The sequence below is a fragment of the Salvia splendens genome, chromosome 21, assembly GCF_004379255.2.
Source record: "Salvia splendens isolate huo1 chromosome 21, SspV2, whole genome shotgun sequence".
Lineage (NCBI taxonomy): Eukaryota > Viridiplantae > Streptophyta > Magnoliopsida > Lamiales > Lamiaceae > Salvia > Salvia splendens.
This window is the reverse complement of record NC_056052.1, coordinates 21,555,108-21,572,342: the sequence shown is the minus strand read 5'-3', so window position 1 is coordinate 21,572,342 and position 17,235 is coordinate 21,555,108. Positions and strand designations below refer to the sequence as shown.

The 17,235-nt window shown below is 41.1% G+C and overlaps 1 protein-coding gene across 2 annotated transcripts; it reads left to right on the top strand.

Annotated features, from left to right (window-relative positions):
* The first annotated feature begins 10,825 nt into the window (after positions 1 to 10,825).
* LOC121785048 (probable polyamine oxidase 4) lies at positions 10,826 to 15,462 on the top strand. Of its 2 annotated transcripts, none has more exons than XM_042183388.1 (10): positions 10,826 to 11,411; positions 11,944 to 12,060; positions 12,161 to 12,249; positions 13,140 to 13,253; positions 13,342 to 13,429; positions 13,525 to 13,610; positions 13,701 to 13,803; positions 14,306 to 14,403; positions 14,517 to 14,946; positions 15,017 to 15,462. In XM_042183388.1, the coding sequence occupies exons 1-10, from the start codon at positions 11,370 to 11,372 to the stop codon at positions 15,329 to 15,331; spliced, it is 1,482 nt and encodes a 493-aa protein (XP_042039322.1). In that variant the 5' UTR covers positions 10,826 to 11,369; the 3' UTR covers positions 15,332 to 15,462. The 2 variants fall into 2 exon arrangements, with proteins under 2 accessions (XP_042039322.1, XP_042039321.1); XM_042183387.1 differs by having other exon boundaries at positions 10,826 to 11,421; positions 11,945 to 12,060.
* Positions 15,463 to 17,235: the final 1,773 nt, after the last annotated feature.

Sequence of the window (17,235 nt, the reverse complement as noted above, 5' to 3'; positions counted from 1 at the left end):
CACTTGTTTTAACAAGTTTCTCTCTCTCTAAATTTCTTTTATATATCCGTAATGGCTGGTAGTGGTAGTGGTGGGCATTATGAACACATTTAATTGAAGAAGTATGGGAGCGGAGGAGTCGTCGTTGATGGAGTTTTTAATTGTTGAAATGCATTTTTTTTATTTTGGTGTAATGTACTTTTCTTTTTTTAATTAATGAAATTTTTATTCCGTATTCGTTTTGAATTTTTAATTCCGTAAATTGTTTAATTTGTGCATTTGTGATTTTTTATTAATGTGGGAAGTCCGTTGGGATGTCCTTGGGGATGTCCGTCACTGTGCAGTGGGATGTTCGTATGACGTGACAGGAGGTGTTTTTGGGATGTACGCGGGGATGTCCGCCGGGACATTCGCACCACTGCGGATGCCCTAAGAGCATCCGCAATGGGCGGACGATGGCACGCCCGATGGCGCGCATCGTCCGCGCCATCCATCGTCCGCACCCATTGCGGGTGCGCGCCATAGGGCGCGGACGATAGTCGCGCCCTATACTTCGGTCGCGGAGGATAGCGCGGACGATGGCCATCGTCCGCCCCATTGCGGCTGTCGCGGACGATGGCCATCGTCCGCGCCATCGTCCGCCCCATTGTGGAGGTCGCGGACGATCGACCGCAGACGATGGCACGTGGTTTCGTTTTTTTATAAATACCGTTCATTTGTAACATTTCATTTCACGCGATTTCATTTTCGAAACTTACATTTACATAATTACTACGAAATGGATTAAAGCCTCAATAGTCCTACGTTTAGCGCAGGGGCGCATTGGCCAGGTACAGAACCCGGCGATTTCGTTTTTTATTAAAACTTCGTCGTTTGTTATTTAGACCGTTTTTTATTTACTTGTTACTTGTTATTTGAAAACAGTTAAATTAATTAAACAAAACAATAAAATGATGATGTGGCGCGCCATAGGGCGCACCTTAGGGCGCCCCACTGCAGGTGGGGAGGTAGGAGGATAAAACTGCTGACGTGGCGCGCCATAGGGCGCGCCTTAGGGCGCCCCATTGCTAATGCTCTAAGTAAGTCATACTCCCTCCGTCCCGCACTACTTGCACTTATTTCCTTTCTGGGCGTCTCAAGTTATTTGCACTCTTTCCATTTTTAGTAACAATTTATACCTACAGCCGTAATTGTTGACTTTGTCTATCACTCATTCCTTAATCTCCGTGCCCAAAAGGAAAGGTGCAAGTAGTGCGGGACGGAGGGAGTATCTTTTTGGCATTCTGTTTTACCTTTTCTCTCTACTTTTTCATTTATCTTATTTTATTTTTTCTACTTTAAAATTCCATTTTCTTATTTTGTGGTGAAAAGAAATACCTCAATTAGTAACGGACGGAGTGAGGAGTATCATCGACAGAATACAACAAATTATTGAAAAAAATAGTGTAGTATAGCCTATAGGCGTATAGATAACATCACTTTCAAAAATGATTTTTAAAAAACATCACTTCCAAAAATGTCAGAAAAATTAACTTTATCGAACTTTATTGTAAATTATTGAAGAAGCCCAATTTGACCGGAAAGAGCAGGTAGATTCAATGGGAATATACTTATGTGGACCCAATATATAGACATGTTTAATTACATTAATACCCCTGACACTATTAGTTAATTTAGTTTAGTGAACAGCGTGAATACGATACTACAAACCAGAAAAACCGGTGGCTTCTTTTGTCGTCTTGATGTTACAAGTAAACCCATAATTTCTAGATTATGCCATCGGCAACGCTGTCTCTTACGTCCCTTAAATTACTATTCATGGGTCCCACTATACTTTTTTTACTCCATCTCTTAACTAAGGGACGGAACCTGCAACCCTTTCTCTCTTATCCGTTTCTTAAATTACTATTCATTCAATTTCATTTTTTATTTTTATTTCCAATCAAATTCAATTAATAAAAACACACTTCATTAAATAAAATAAAATTACAACATAAAATAAAAATACAACTTAAAATTAAAAAAACATAATTAAAATACAATTTTATAGAAAATAAAAAAACTACTCCGCCGGCGAATCATCCCCCGAAGGCGGTGGAGGTGCACTGAAGCCACCTGGAGGCGGAATACCAAGTTGTCTTGCCATAAACTCAATTCCGGCAAGATAGGCTTGATATTGGGGAGGCGTCATGCGGGAAGTGTCCGCCATTGTGGCGGTCATGTACATGGACATTAGGGAGTTTGAGGGTGCCCCCGAGCCTGAGCCCGCCTGGCTTGATTCGGCTCGGCCCCTCCTCCCTCTAGCCGCCTTCGCCGCATTTCTCCCTTGCGGCCGACGGCGCCAACGGGAGGACCTTCCGGCATCGTCTGCCGTGCCATCATCCTCATGCGAGGCAAACTCTTGTGCGGCGCTGTCTGAACCGCCCTCACTAGATGAGTATTGGCCACCCGCCGTGTGCTTCGAGGTCGAGCCCGAGCTGGACCGGACACTGCCGGCCCACCTTTCCTCGTCTTTGACGACCTCCCAAACAACGACATGTTTGAATTGTTTGCCGGTGTCGTCGAAGTAGACTCGCAAAGCCGACCTCAGAATGTCGGCTACCGTGGCTCCACTTTGGTAATGAGCCGCTTCACTCTTGTAGATGTCGCAAAATTTTTTGACCTATCTGTCGACTCGGTCAAAGTGAGCGCGGAGCATCTTAAATGTGCGGCGGCGGGACCCCTTCGGCTTAATCTCGTGGTAGGCCACGGTGACATTTTCCCAGAAGCACTTCCGGGATTGTTGATTCCCGACGATGGGATCGTACGAGATGCTGATCCAGGCGTTGTACACAGCCAGCGTTTCCTTGGGGCTGTACGGATGGCGGCCTAGATCCTCCTCCTCGTCCGCCTTGGAGCTTCCACTGCCTCGGCCTCCTCCACCGCCTCGGCCTTCTTCCGGAGTGGGTTCAACGGAATAATCGTCCCGAATCTGGGATAATCCCTGTGAATACCTCGGGGCGGAGGGACGAGCGTATGAATCCACATCAAAATGGGGTGGTTGGTCCCCCTCCCCCCCCGCGTCGACGAACCGGAACCACCACCCAGGACATTGTACATGCCACCAGTCGCCGAAGGCGTTGATGTCGAACCCCCCGGAGCCGCCACCGCCAGAGTTTCCGTCGCCAGACATTTTGTGATGAGAGGTTAGATGAAAATTGGAGAGGAAATGGAGATGATTTGAGAAGAATAGATGTGTATTTGTGTGTGAAATGAGGATGAATTAGGAGTATTTATAGAGTAAAAACAAACGGTAATATTAACAGTAATATTACCGTTTTTCATTTTTCAAAATTTTTTATAATTCGAATTTAAAAAAAAAGATTTATTGCGTCAGCGTGATGATACCCACTTGCCGGCCGGCGAGTGAGCATCACGCATGGCGCCGGAGCGCGCCACATCGCGCTGGCGCGTGGCGAGACGTCTCGTCATCCGTCTCGGCGGGACGAAACGCTCGGCGGGCTGGGGACGAGACGGGGCGCAGCAACGCGTCACGCCGCCGTCTCGTCCCGGCGTGACGAATTACGGGCTACCCGCGTGACGCGTTGCGGGTGGACTTAGTGGTTAATGCCGCACCAAATCATACTTTATCCTCCCACTAGTAATATGAAAAATAAAAATCTAATCTTGCTGAATCACAATAATAAATAATAGATATATTATTGAATAGGGGAGTAATCAATTTGCTAACTCGTCATTTAATTACTAACTACAACTAATTTAGAGCATCTCCAATAGCGGCGAGCGCACAGGCTAACCGATTCTTGGCGCTCGCCGGTCCGCTCGCCGAACCATTGCAGCCGGCGAGCTCCAAAAACGGCGAGCGCAGGTCGATTCCCGAGCGCTCGGTGATGCGCTCACCGATCTCTTGGCCGCCATTGCAGGTTTCAGATCGGCGAGCGAGATTTTTTATTTTTTATTTAGTTTTGGCGGGTTTGAAATATTGTAATTTGGTCCTTCAATTATCGGAAATTACATTTCTCGACCCAAACCAGGGGCTCTGCCCCTTGGACCCCGCCAGGGGCTGCCGCCCCTTGGACCCCCCGTCTCGGAGGCGCTGCCCCCGAACCCCCGTCCAATCATAACAAATTCAAACAAGTGTGCACTCCGCACTTCCAACTTATTTGATGTCTCATTATGATCATATTGATCAATCAAGTTAATCCAATTACACTAAAATATCCAACACCGGATAGCGGCGACGACGGCGAGGAGTGAGGCGGAGGCGGGGGGCTCGTGTGTGGAAGAGGAGTTTTTTTTAATTAATGTACTTTTTAAAATTTTAATATTATTATTGATTTTCCCCTATCTGTGTCGTACATTTAATTCCGTATTTTGTGTGATTGTTAATTATTTGTTTTTATAATTTTGTTTATTGTGGCTAGGCTATGGCATGGCTATTGCTTGTCCAGTTGCTTGTCCTGATGATGTGGCAGGAGGAGTTTTTAGTGCTGCTGATGTGGCAGACGGAGTTTTTGGCTAGGCTATGGCAGGGCTATTTCTATTGAAGATGCTCTTAACTTATACTATTTGATTTAATTTAGTATTTGCAGTATCTTCATTCCCCTTTTCAACTTAATTTGTACAGAGTGTCCACCAACACTTTTTTTCTTTGTTATGAAAATCAAACATGGTAGTTAACACATATCTCTTTTTTCAAACCTATTGTGCTTGAACTGTGGTTGTTAAATTCACATTAGTTATAATGCAAATAAGTTCTAGCTAGTCCTTTCTTACAAAATAAAAGGCTCTAAGAGCATCTCCAATAGCGACGAGCGCACCGACTAGCCGATTCTTGGCACTCGCCGGTCCGCTCGCCGAACCATTGCAGCCGGTGAGTGCCTAATCGGCGAGGGCATGCCGATTCCCGAGCGCTCGGCGATGCGATAACCGATCTCCTGGCTGCCATTGCAGGCTCCAATCGGTGAGCGATCGGCGAGCGGGATTTTTTTTATTATTATTTAATTTTCGAAACACTATATATACGCGATCTGTACGTCATTTTCATTTGCACCACTTGTTTTAACGAGTTTTCTCTCTATCTTAATTTCTATACAAGATCAACAACGCGAAATGAGTAACGCGGGTGGTAGTAGTGGTGGTAGTGGTGGGGATGCTGAGGAGTTCGAATGACGTTTGAACGAACAGTTGGAGGCCTATACGTCCCGAGAGATCGACCGACTGATACAATGGGCCTTGCAGCCGGCGGTATCTTGACCTCGACCCGTTGTCCACCACCGAGCAGTGAATGATCTGGATCACGTAGCTGCACCTCAGCGGCTATTTGACGACTACTTCGCACCGGAGCCGAGGTTTAACGCCAACATTTTCAGGCGGCGTTTTAGGATGAGCAGAGCCCTATTTATGCGTATTGTTGACGCTTTGGAGCGTCGATATCCGTGTTTCCACTTCAGGCACGATGCGGCTGGCAGACCCGGCCACACGCCTATTCAAAAGTGCACTGCGGCAATCAGGCAGTTGGCCTACTGAGGCGCGGCAGACATGTGGGACGAGTACCTTCACATCGGCGAGTCGACTGCCCTTGAATGTATGAAGTATTTTTGTCAGGGCGTGGTTGAAATATTCGGTGATCAGTACCTTCGAAGCCCTACCCCCGAAGACTGCCAGGAGCTGATGCAGATGCACGGGGCGAAGCATGGGTTCCCGAGTATGTTAGGCAACATATATTGTATGCATTGGGAGTGGAAGAACTGCCCCGCTGCCTGGAAAGGGTTCTACACGACCGACTACAAGGGAAAGAATCCCACGATGATCCTCGAGGCTGTAGCTGATTACCGGTTGTGGATTTGGCATGCATATTTTGGGGTAGCCGGGTCGAACAATGACCTCAACGTCCTAAACTCGTCGCCCCTTTTCAACGAGCAGTGCCAGGGCGTCGGTCCGACCATTAGTTTTGTCGCCAACCGAAACCAGCATGATATGGGCTACTACTTGGCTGATGGGATATATCCTAGGTGGCCCGTCTTTGTGAAGACGATCAGATGCACATCAGATGAGAGGAAGGCCTACTTTGCGGAACGGCAGAAGTCGGCGCGCAAGGACGTGAAACGCGCATTTGGTGTGCTCCAGTCTCGATGGGCGGCAATTAGGGGTCCAACGCGTTTGTGGCATGTCGACTGCATTGCTGATATAATGTACGCATGTATTATCATGCACACCATGATTGTCGAAGATGAAGGTGTACAACTGATTAGTTAGGCCAACGACGATAATGAAGTCGGTCCAAGCCACGGCGTGGCCACCCCCAGCGTACGAAGTGGGGTACCTCACGATGAAGCCGGCCGCTTCCAAGCACATGCCGACATGCGCCAAGTGGAAGCTCATATTCGACTCCAAAAGGATTTAATTGAAGAGTTGTGGGCGCGGAGGACTGCACGACGTTAGTTTTTTTTATAATTTTGTAATTTTTTTAATGTACCTTTTTTTAATTTAAATGAAATTATTGCATATTCCCGTATCTGTGTCGTAAGTTGAATTCCGTATTTTGTGTGATTGTTATTTTTATAATTTTGTTTATTATGGCTAGACTATGGCTGGGCTATTGCTTGTCCAGTTGCTTGTCCGGATGATGTGGCAGGAGGAGTTTTAGTGCTGATGATGTGGCAGGAGGAGTTTGTGGCTGGGCTATGGCTGAGCTATTGCTATTGGAGATGCTCTTAACACCATAAGATTTTAGAAATCTTGGCAACTATCAAATTTAGGGTTTAGAAACACAATGACAATATAGTGTATGAAATACACCAACCCAAAGTCATGACAATGTCAATACAATTTCATATTGACATTGTACAAACATTGTATTGACATATTATGTGTCGCATTTATATAAAGCTGTTAACGAAATTTATTAAATATTTTCAAATTTTTTTCAAATTTTTACATTGAAACATATGCAAGTGAGATCTCGTTAGAATCCTTATGAAATTATCTTTCATTTGATATATGTTGTGCAAAAAAATAATTTAAATCGAGAAATTTATATGCGTTTTAAAGTTATGTGATATTTTTCAAAAGTTAGTTACAACTAATTTGTTGTAAATTGACCTTAATACCCTTATTGACGTTTTTTGTTGATCGTATTGACATTCCGGGGCTGATGATCTAGGCCTTTGATATGAATATCTATGGCTATTATTTAATTGTAGTTAGTAATTAAGTATTGAGTTAGAAATATAACACTCCCCTTATTGCATATGCATAGTATATTTTTCATACGAAAAATGGAGTATATTGATGTTTGTTAAAAGAGAGTAAGGCCATGCACATCCATGTCTCAATACCGTCTCATCCCTTCACTATTCATGGACCCCACTGCACTTTTTACCACATCTCTTAACTAGGAGACAACATCTGCAACCCTCCATCTCTTAACCATTTCATGCCTTAACTATTCATTCAATTTCATTTTTTATTTTTATTTCCAACAAATTCAATTAATATTTCATTGAAATATTAAATTAATACTAATAATTCATAAAATCATTAAAAAACCATGAAAATTACAACATCCAAAAATATGAAAAATACATAATTGAAATCCCAATATTACGAAAGATACATAATTGAAATCCCAATATTACAATTTTTTTCGGAATTAAAAAAAAATTTCAACGGATATAAACGACGCCCATTTGCGGGCCGGCGAGTGGGCGTCACGGATGAACGGGAGCTCGCCACGTGGCCAACGCGCGTGGCAAGCTATCTCGCCAGCCTCATCTCCGCGGAGGGACGTGGGACGCGACGGGACGAGACGGAGCATCCGCATCGCCGTCTCGATGTTGTCTCGTCTCGCCGAGACGAGACTGAGCCTGCATAGAGACAACGATGCGGATGCTCTCCCTACGTCAAACATTGATGTATATTAAGACCCTATATCGTTATTACAAATTCGACAGATATGAAGTTATTATTCCAGGAAGATGAAGTTAAAAATCTATCTTATTTTTGGATTGTTTGTATAAAAATAGGATCACTCGAATCACATTCACATGGAGTAGGAGGAGACGTGCTTAATTTAAATTCATGATGGAGAATAAGAATCCTACACAGATTTATGGCCTTACATATTTTGTAAGTATTTTTTTTATAATCACCACCTTAACCAAATATACAGCCTTGCAAGTTGCAAGCATGGAAGGTTAATTTTAATATATTGATTTTACTTTTGATGGATTATAAATATAGTACGTGCACGTCAGAACTTGTGAGAATGGTATTTAATTTTTGTTTGATATAATCTTAGACTATAAGCTTTTACTCTTTGTTCTCCAACCATAGCTCGACTAGATATGACTAAAACACCTAATTAAGTCTTTAAAGCTTTGAAATATGATGTATGTGAGTTTGAGTAGGACTCAACAAACTTCAAATTGACTTGCAAAACAAATTTTAGGACCAGAACATTGGGCAATAACTTATTGTCTTTAAATTGAGAGAAACAGTTGGGGCAAAGAAATCAAAATGGGAGATACAAGTGGGTCAAATGCTGACCCATATTTAACTTAATTTTCGTAATTATTAGGTATACTCGATCAAGTATTGAGTATATACCTAATTAATTCCAAATCACTCGATCGATTTCTGTTATACTTTGCAATATTGATTCCCATCATTCAAAAATAACTTTCTTTTATATGAATACAACCAAAGCTATGAAAATGTGCATGTATCATGCTAGCAGGAATATAAAGAAATCATTTTTAATAACTCAATTCAAGAATTTGATTAACATATCAATTGCTGCACTTAAGATAGCCACTATAGTTATCCATTAAATACTTTAATTAAATTGTGCTAATTTAATTATACACAAGTATATTAAGATAAGTCATATCCGAATCCTCTAGCCAAGCTCATTAAATACTCTTTAAATATGGATGGAGAATCAGATAACAAGAAGTAGCTAGTATATATCTTAAATTTGTACTCCCTACTTTCTATATAGTAGTGGAAGCGTTTCTTTTCGTCACGCAGTTTGAAAAAAATGCGTTAAAGTGAATTAAGTAAAGAAAGAATAAAATAGGAAATGAAAAAAAGTAGAGAGACGAAGATAGAATAAACTAAGAGAGAGTAGAGGAAGGGAGAAGAAATGTGTTGACTTATACTAAAAAAAGGAAATGACTCCACTACTATGAAACACACTAAAATGATTGGCCTAGAGAGGGTGGCGCGTGGTGGAACAACCTTTCCTTCTTCGCGCCGAGGCATGACGCTCGTTTTGGTAGCTAGTCTCCTACGTGTTCTGCCTTCGATTTGGCGAAATAACTTGTTGGATAGTTGAAGGATATTTGCAACAGTGAGTTCACCACAAATAAGTACTGAATCTATAGTGAAAAATGACCCAACTAAGAATGAAAAGAAAGACCAATTGAATACAGATGCCACAAAATTTTGTGTAAGAACGTTTGATAGGTTGATGGAATTTCTACTATAATTATACACCAAATTTGAAAAGAAAACGAGTGAGATTTAAACTAACAAAACTATTGATCAAATTTGTCTCTTACAACTTGTCCCACGCAACTTAATTATGTTTGAAGTATAAGAGCATCCACATTCGTGCTTGTTGACACTTAATTATGTTTGAAGTATAAGAGCATCCACATAGAAACGCGCCACGTCGCTTTGCTCGCTGACACGGACGTGCTCTTAGCTAAGAGCAGCGCCGTGGCAGCGGCACGAGCGCAACGGTGCCGTGCCGCTGGCACGGACGAACGGACAACGGTGTGCTCTCCGCTGTGGATGCTCTAAATGCCACTCCTAGTACATAAGGAAATATAAGTAACAATAGAAACTAATAAATGTTAATTAATGTAAAAAAGAAAATTTAATTGATATAAAAGAAAAACCTAATTTGTAGAAAAAAGTCAATTAATGTCGTTTTAAACTTTCCAACTTAGCCATACTATAAATCTACAATCAAACTGATAAGTTTTCGTTAAAATGAATGAAACGTAATACTCCTCTCCTCTTGTCCCATTCAAAAATGATAAGTTTTCATCTTTGAAATATTTCATTCAATACGATATTACTATATTTCTAAAAATAAAAATATCACTCTTTCTAAATTATTTTTATACTATAACTTAATAAATTAAACAATATTATATGGCCTTGAACGAGATGAATTATGCCATTACCATTAGAAAATACTCTATCTGTCCCACTAAAAATAAAATAAAATTTTTTTTGGAATTGTTTCATAATGAAACGTTTTTTAAAATAAAAATAAATTATTTCTATTTTTTATATCTTTCAATTTATATAATTCACAAAATAAAATAATATAAAATCTTGCATCGAAAAATAAATATTTCATATTTAATACTCCCTCTATCCCAGCCTAAGTGATACTATTCCTTTTTGGTACGATCCAACGTAAGTTAGACGTTTCCTTTTTTTGGCAACAATCATCTCACTCATCACTCCTACTCATTCTTATTTTACTCTCTCTTTCTTATTTTAGTCTCTCTTACTTGACTATGAATAATTTAATTCACTAAACATCACTACCTAAATTCTTGTGTCAGAATAGAGACGTCCCTACGAGAGAGTAGGACGGAGGGACACGTCCAGCTCAGCCAAATCCAAGTGGAAGGCAAAAGACGAATTGCAATTGGATTCAAACTCCAAAAGCATCTATCTCTATCAATTGAGAGAGAAGGAAATATCGCGGAAGCCGACATTGTTGGGCTAGGCTGTTATCGGTTCCACCCAAATCTAACCTGTGACCTCAAGTAAATGACGTATTTGCACCTGAACAGATGATCATTATAAACTGCGTTCATGCACATAACCTTGCATAAAAATCGCGAATCCGGCGCCTCTCATAAATTCCTTCTCCGCCTATAAATTCCTTCTCCCAAAACCAAAACAAAAACCTACCAAACACAGCGCTAGAGCGAGAATTAGGGGAGGCGGTGAGAGAGAGAGACGGAAAGGATTGATAGTTCTAAGAGCAATTGATCGATCTATGCAACCGACGAAGGATAACCCATCGGTTGTGAATCTGGCCATCGGTTCCCATTCTCGATACTGTGAATGCTGCTTCTCTGATTATGATTATTATGAGCTGGTTTGACGATAATCTCCGCTCCGCGAACAATCTCAGCCGCTTCATTGCCGGCCTCTTGTTGTTCCTCCTTTATCACTCTTCTCAATTGATTTCCAATTTCCCTGTTCCTATACACCCGTAAATTACCCCCTTTCGAGATCCGATTGTGTTTTTGTGAGATCGATTTTCGTTTCGGTTGCTTCTTGGATTTCCTCGGATTTGGTGTACGGAATTTCAGAGAGTGGGCGGAGGTAGAGCGAGATTTTGTGGTTGTCGTATGATGGAACTCAAATATGGCGATGATTCTCTCTCCGGTGACTTTTATGACGGTGAGCAATGATGTTTAATTTGTTTCGAATTTCGATTGTTTTCTTGTTTAATTTAATGCTAGGTAAATGACAGCAGATTGTTAGATTTGGCGATGAGACGCTTTAACTTATGATTTCTTCACGCTTACTATTATTCCAACTTAGATCAGGACTCAGAATTGAAATGCGTTTGTTTGATAATCATCTGGTATCATATTTTCTGTGTCGATGATCACCTGTTTTGGATTTGCCTTGGTGAAATCTTAATTTTGTCGCAATTGGTTGGAAGAAAGTGAATATCATGGTGGTGACTTTGCTTCCGATGAAAGATTGTCTACCTGAAAATTAGTAGTAGTATAACATTAACAAGCTTTGCCTTGTCCATGTTTCACGTTGAAATTATCTGTCTCATCTGTCTATGTTCCATTTATTCTTTTAATTGTTGCCATGAAAGTATAGAATATACCTCCTGCTTTATGTTTTGGAACTCCTATTATTCGTATGAATTTGTCATCATAATGATGTATTGTCATGTGGTGTCCAGACATTTATGCATCCCTTGCTGATAGATCACACAGTGCTTCACCTTCTGTTATTGTCATTGGTGGGGGTATATCAGGGATTGTTGCTGCGCGCACGCTTCAGAATGCATCTTTTAAGGTGGAATCTCTTAGTTATAATGGGTTCTTCTTATAGTGATTAGAGTTGATTTATTTATCTTCTTTTTGGTGGTCGATGTGGGTTCTGTATCTCTGTTCAGGTGATCTTATTGGAATCTCAAGATAGAATTGGTGGGCGCATCCACACAGATTACTCATTTGGTTGCCCGGTGGACATGGGAGCTTCATGGTTGGTTTAAGTTTTTGTTTTTCTTCAGTCGTATAATTTCTGAAAGAGAAGCATATGCCTTGTGATTCTATATGTTTGATACTTCACAGGGCTTTATTCTATGTTGACTAAGACTCCTTTAGTTTTTGTGCTTCCTTCCCTTTTTGAGATTCTAAATTGATCCAATAGTGTGTGCGTGCTCTCTAAGGTTTTTTAATAGTAATAATTATATTTTGCCACTTCTGCAATATCGATCATAGGGATCAAAAGGAAAAAAAGATCCTTATGTTATCTATAAACCAATCTAGTCCATAGATATTGCTTGATGGATAGTCAAGATTATTCTCAAACGAAATTATGTTTTCTTTAACATACGATAATGAATTTTCTGTGATAATGTTATTAATATAAAATATATATTTTTTTATAATTATGCTACTCCTTCCGTCCCGCTTTAGGAGTCCCGGTTGGGATAAACTAATAAAAAATGCAACAAAATAAAAAAAAAGTATTAAAAGTGAGTCCCAACATCTACTACAACATTTATTTTTTACACACTCAAACAATTTCTTAAAATATGTGCCCGACTCAACTGGGACTCCTAAAGCGGGACGGATGGAGTATTTTTTAGAGTATTTTTTATGTTAATAATGCTTTTTATAAATTACTCTAATGTTGCTTTTTTTTCACAGATTATTGAATATAACCAATACACAACTCCATGTGTGTGTATAGCTGTGTATCATTATGAACTCTATTTTTAGATTAGTTGACGTGAATTGGGAAACCTGAAAATTCCAATCATGATACCTGGTTTTATTTGCACTTCGCAATAGATTTGGTTTGCACATATGTGCATAATATGCTTATTTAAAAAATAATGTTATTGACACATATATATTTCATTTCAGGTTACACGGTGTTTGCAATGAGAATCCCTTGTCTCCTGTTATCCGTCGGTTGGGCCTCACAATGTATCGTACAAGTGGTGATGACTCCATTCTATATGATCATGATTTGGAAAGGTATGGAACTATTATACCTTGATGACATCAATCTGCAGTACGTCCTAATTTTCTCTAAGGATCTTGATTTTTGTCTTTGGTCATGCAGTTATGCACTTTTCGACAAAAATGGGCAACAAGTTCCTCCAAATATAGTTACTGAAGTTGGAGTCACATTTAAGAAAATCCTTGAGGAGGTATGACCTCATTCTATGAATATGTTTCGGTATAAACAGGCCGAAAATCTATCTGCTACATGCATACTTACTTAGTAATAGTTTATCTTTTCTAGACGGATAAAGTGAGGGATGGACAGAACAGTGACATGTCTGTTAAGGATGCAATTTTGATCGTGCTGGAAAAGAATCCAGAGTTAAGGTACCAGAAACTAGCCCTCTTGTGGTATTTTAAAGTACCTGGTCAAATATGGATTTTCGTTGCTTACGGTTATAATATGCTTCTGATCAGACAAGAAGGCCTTGCTTATGAAGTGTTGCAGTGGTATATATGCCGAATGGAGGCTTGGTTTGCTGCAGATACAGAAATGATATCACTGAGAGCCTGGGATCAGGTAAAATGTCCGCCTTTCTACAGTTTCTGTGGTCTGCTCTACTTTTCATGTAGCATTTTTAGCTCTCCTAAAATAATGTCTCGGTAATTGTTTCTGTTAGTACTATGAATTCATAATAAGTAGTAGTTGTTAATCAAATCAAATTTATTTTGGAAATGGCAATGTAGTTCACTTTGGGTTAAATATTGTATTGAAGTCGATACTTATGCTAATATCATGATTTTATATAGGAGTATGAAATTTAGAATAACTGCCTCAATCTTTCTTCAAAGATGTTGAATGAGCTTTGTATATGTTAAGTATCCGTCTTCAAATACTTATTGGATATAGAAGTGTAGCATGTAGAACTTAGTTCATGTTAAGGACATAATTTTCCTATACTGGAGTTAATAATCGAGGTATTGCTCCTAGGCTTCCATGCATAATATCTGTATTATGATTTGTTGTGAATGTGATTGATCTTTATTGCTTAACCTGCCTTTCGGAATTCATGCTTGTTCAGGAACAACTCCTTTCTGGTGGTCACGGGCTTATGGTGCAAGGGTATGATCCTGTGATAAAGGCACTGTCAAGAGATATTGATATTCGCTTAAATCATCGGTATGCATGAATTATATTCTCGTTATTTCTTTCATCTCAGTTCCCTCTTTACTCTCTACTTCTTTTTTTCATCTCACTCTCTTAGAAGATTAACTCACGAATGGCATTAACAGGGTAAAAACGATTGTCAATGGGTATAAGAAGGTTACAGTAGCAGTTGAAGATGGGAGGAATTTTGTTGCAGATGCTGTAGTTGTCACTGTCCCATTGGGTGTTCTAAAGGCGAAGGTAATCGAGTTTGAGCCTAAGCTCCCCGAATGGAAATTATCTGCAATATCAGATCTTGGGATAGGGAATGAGAACAAGATCGCATTAAAATTTGACCATGTGTTTTGGCCTAATGTGGAGTTCTTGGGCGTTGTTGCCAACACTTCATATTCTTGTGGCTACTTTCTGAATCTGCACAAGGCAACAGGTCATCCCGTCCTTGTCTACATGGCAGCCGGAGCTCTTGCCAACGATCTAGAGAAGCTGTCTGATGAGGCTGTTGCTGATTTTGTAATGGTGCAGCTGAAGGGAATGTTTCCGGATGCCACAGAACCTGTAAGTAGACATTTTGAGTAATTTTTCGTATAACAACAAGTTACAGCATCTGACGGTGTGTTGGTGACAGGTCCAGTATCTTGTATCGCGTTGGGGAATGGATCCCAACATCAGGGGATGCTACTCGTATGACGCAGTGGGGAATTCGGACGATATATATGACCGGCTGCGGGCGAGCGTGGGGAATATCTTCTTTGGAGGTGAAGCAGTGAGTGTGGATCATCAAGGTTCGGTTCATGGTGCGTATTCAGCAGGAGTTATGGCGGCTGAAAACTGTGAGAGGCATCTGATGCAGAGGATGGGAACGCTGGAAAGGATCCCCCTCGTTGCTTGTCGAGAGGAAATTGTTGAAATAACTGTTCCTCTTCAGATCTCTAGATTGTGAAGATTGTTTGTCTTTTTTCTTTTTCCTCTGAGATTTGGCATAAGCCTTTGGTCTCATTCATTGTCACTCTACTGTTTCTCAAACTTTGGATTCTATCTCTATTTCTCGTTTTAATAATATCACTTTGATAATTTATAGTCTTCACACTAATTAGTTATGGGCATTATGCATATAATATCGTGTTAGGCTCGTGAAGATAGAGAAAGGAAACGAGGTTGATATAATGTCTTATTGTACACCTTGTTATTATAATTGATCATCCTAATAAATGGAAATTAAACTTTATTTCTTCATTAATGGTATGATAATAAAGTATTAAACATCATGTCAATTTGATTTGTTTTTCTTTTCCGAATTCTCCTACTTGAAGATTCCCCATTTTGCGGAATTAATATGCCTAATAGTTTCGTGTGTTCCTGTAAAATTTGCAATGATTACGGCAATTAAATAGGAAGGAGAGCTTGACCTTAATTTAGTTAGAGAATCAATTAACACATAAAATTGGTCATATATCAAACAATACAAAAGCTTTCTAAAATTGATGTGTAACACTAACATAAATTATAAAAGGGTGTAACATTCCAAAAATTTGAAGACTGTGAATTTGTTACTATTGTTACGAAAATTCGAAGGAACATTAGAGCATCCACAATAGCGCCTAGCCGAGCGTCGGCGCTAGGCGGTGCGCTAGGCGAACTATTGCAGCCGCCTAGCCGATTTCGCAGAAAAAAACCGCCTAGCGCTCGGCGGTTCCGCGGCGCTAGGCGGTGCGCTAGGCGATCCGCTAGGCGCTATTGCAGCGTCCGGATCGCCTAGCGCACCGCCTAGCGCGAATTTTTAATTTTTTTTTTGTTTCCGAAACACTATATATACGCGACTTGCCCGTCATTTTCATTCGCACCACTTGTATTAACGAGTACTATCTCTATCTTAATTTCTGTACAAGATCAACACCTAGAAATGAGTAACGCCGGTGGTAGTGGTGGGAGTGGTGGGGATGCTGAGGAGTACTAGCGTATAATGAACGAAGCGCTAGAGGCCTATACGAACCGTGAGATTGATCAATGGATGCAGAGGGCCTTGCAGTCGGCAGTACCTCGACCTCGACCAGTGGTACACCGCCGAGCGGTGATTGATCGTGATCACGTAGCTGCACATCAGGCGCCGTTTTAGGATGCGCAGGTCCCTGTTTATGCGTATTGTTAACGGATTGGAGCAACGATATCTGTATTTCCGCTTTAGGCACGATGCGGCTGGCAGACCCGGCCACACTCCTATTCAAAAGTGCACTGCGGCAATCCGGCAGTTGGCCTACGGAGGCGCTGCAGACATGTGGGACGAGTACCTCCACATCGGTGAGACGACTGCCCTGGAGTGTATGAAGTATTTCTGTCAGGGCGTGATTGAAATATTCGGGGATCAGTACCTTCTAAGCCCTACCACCGATGACTGCCGGGATTTGCTGCGGATGCACGGGGAACAGCATGGGTTCCCAGGGATGTTAGGCAGCATAGATTGTATGCATTGGGAGTGGAAGAACTACCCCGCTGCCTGGAAGGGGATGTACACTACCGGCTACAAGGGAAAGAATCCCACGATGATCCTCGAGGCCGTAGCTGATTACCGGCTGTGGATTTGGCATGCGTATTTTGGGATAGCTGGTTCGAACAACGACCTCAACGTCCTCAACTCGTCGCCACTTTTCAACGAGCAGTGTCAGGGTGTCGGTCCGGCCATCAGTTTTGTCGCCAACGACAACCGACATGATATGGGCTACTACTTGGCGGATGAGATATACCCTAGGTGGCCCGTCTTTGTGAAGACGATCCGATGCCCAGGAGATGAGAAGAAGGCCTACTTTGCGGCACGACAGGAGTCGGCGCGCAAAGACGTGGAACGCGCAT

Coding starts and splice junctions, on each gene's coding strand:
- LOC121785048 (XM_042183387.1), top strand. CDS start 11,370: ATGATGGAACTCAAATATGGCGATGATTCTCTCTCCGGTGACTTTTAT. Junction 12,061..12,160: donor TTCAGAATGCATCTTTTAAG/GTGGAATCTCTT, acceptor ATCTCTGTTCAG/GTGATCTTATTGGAATCTCA. Junction 13,254..13,341: donor TATGATCATGATTTGGAAAG/GTATGGAACTAT, acceptor TTGGTCATGCAG/TTATGCACTTTTCGACAAAA.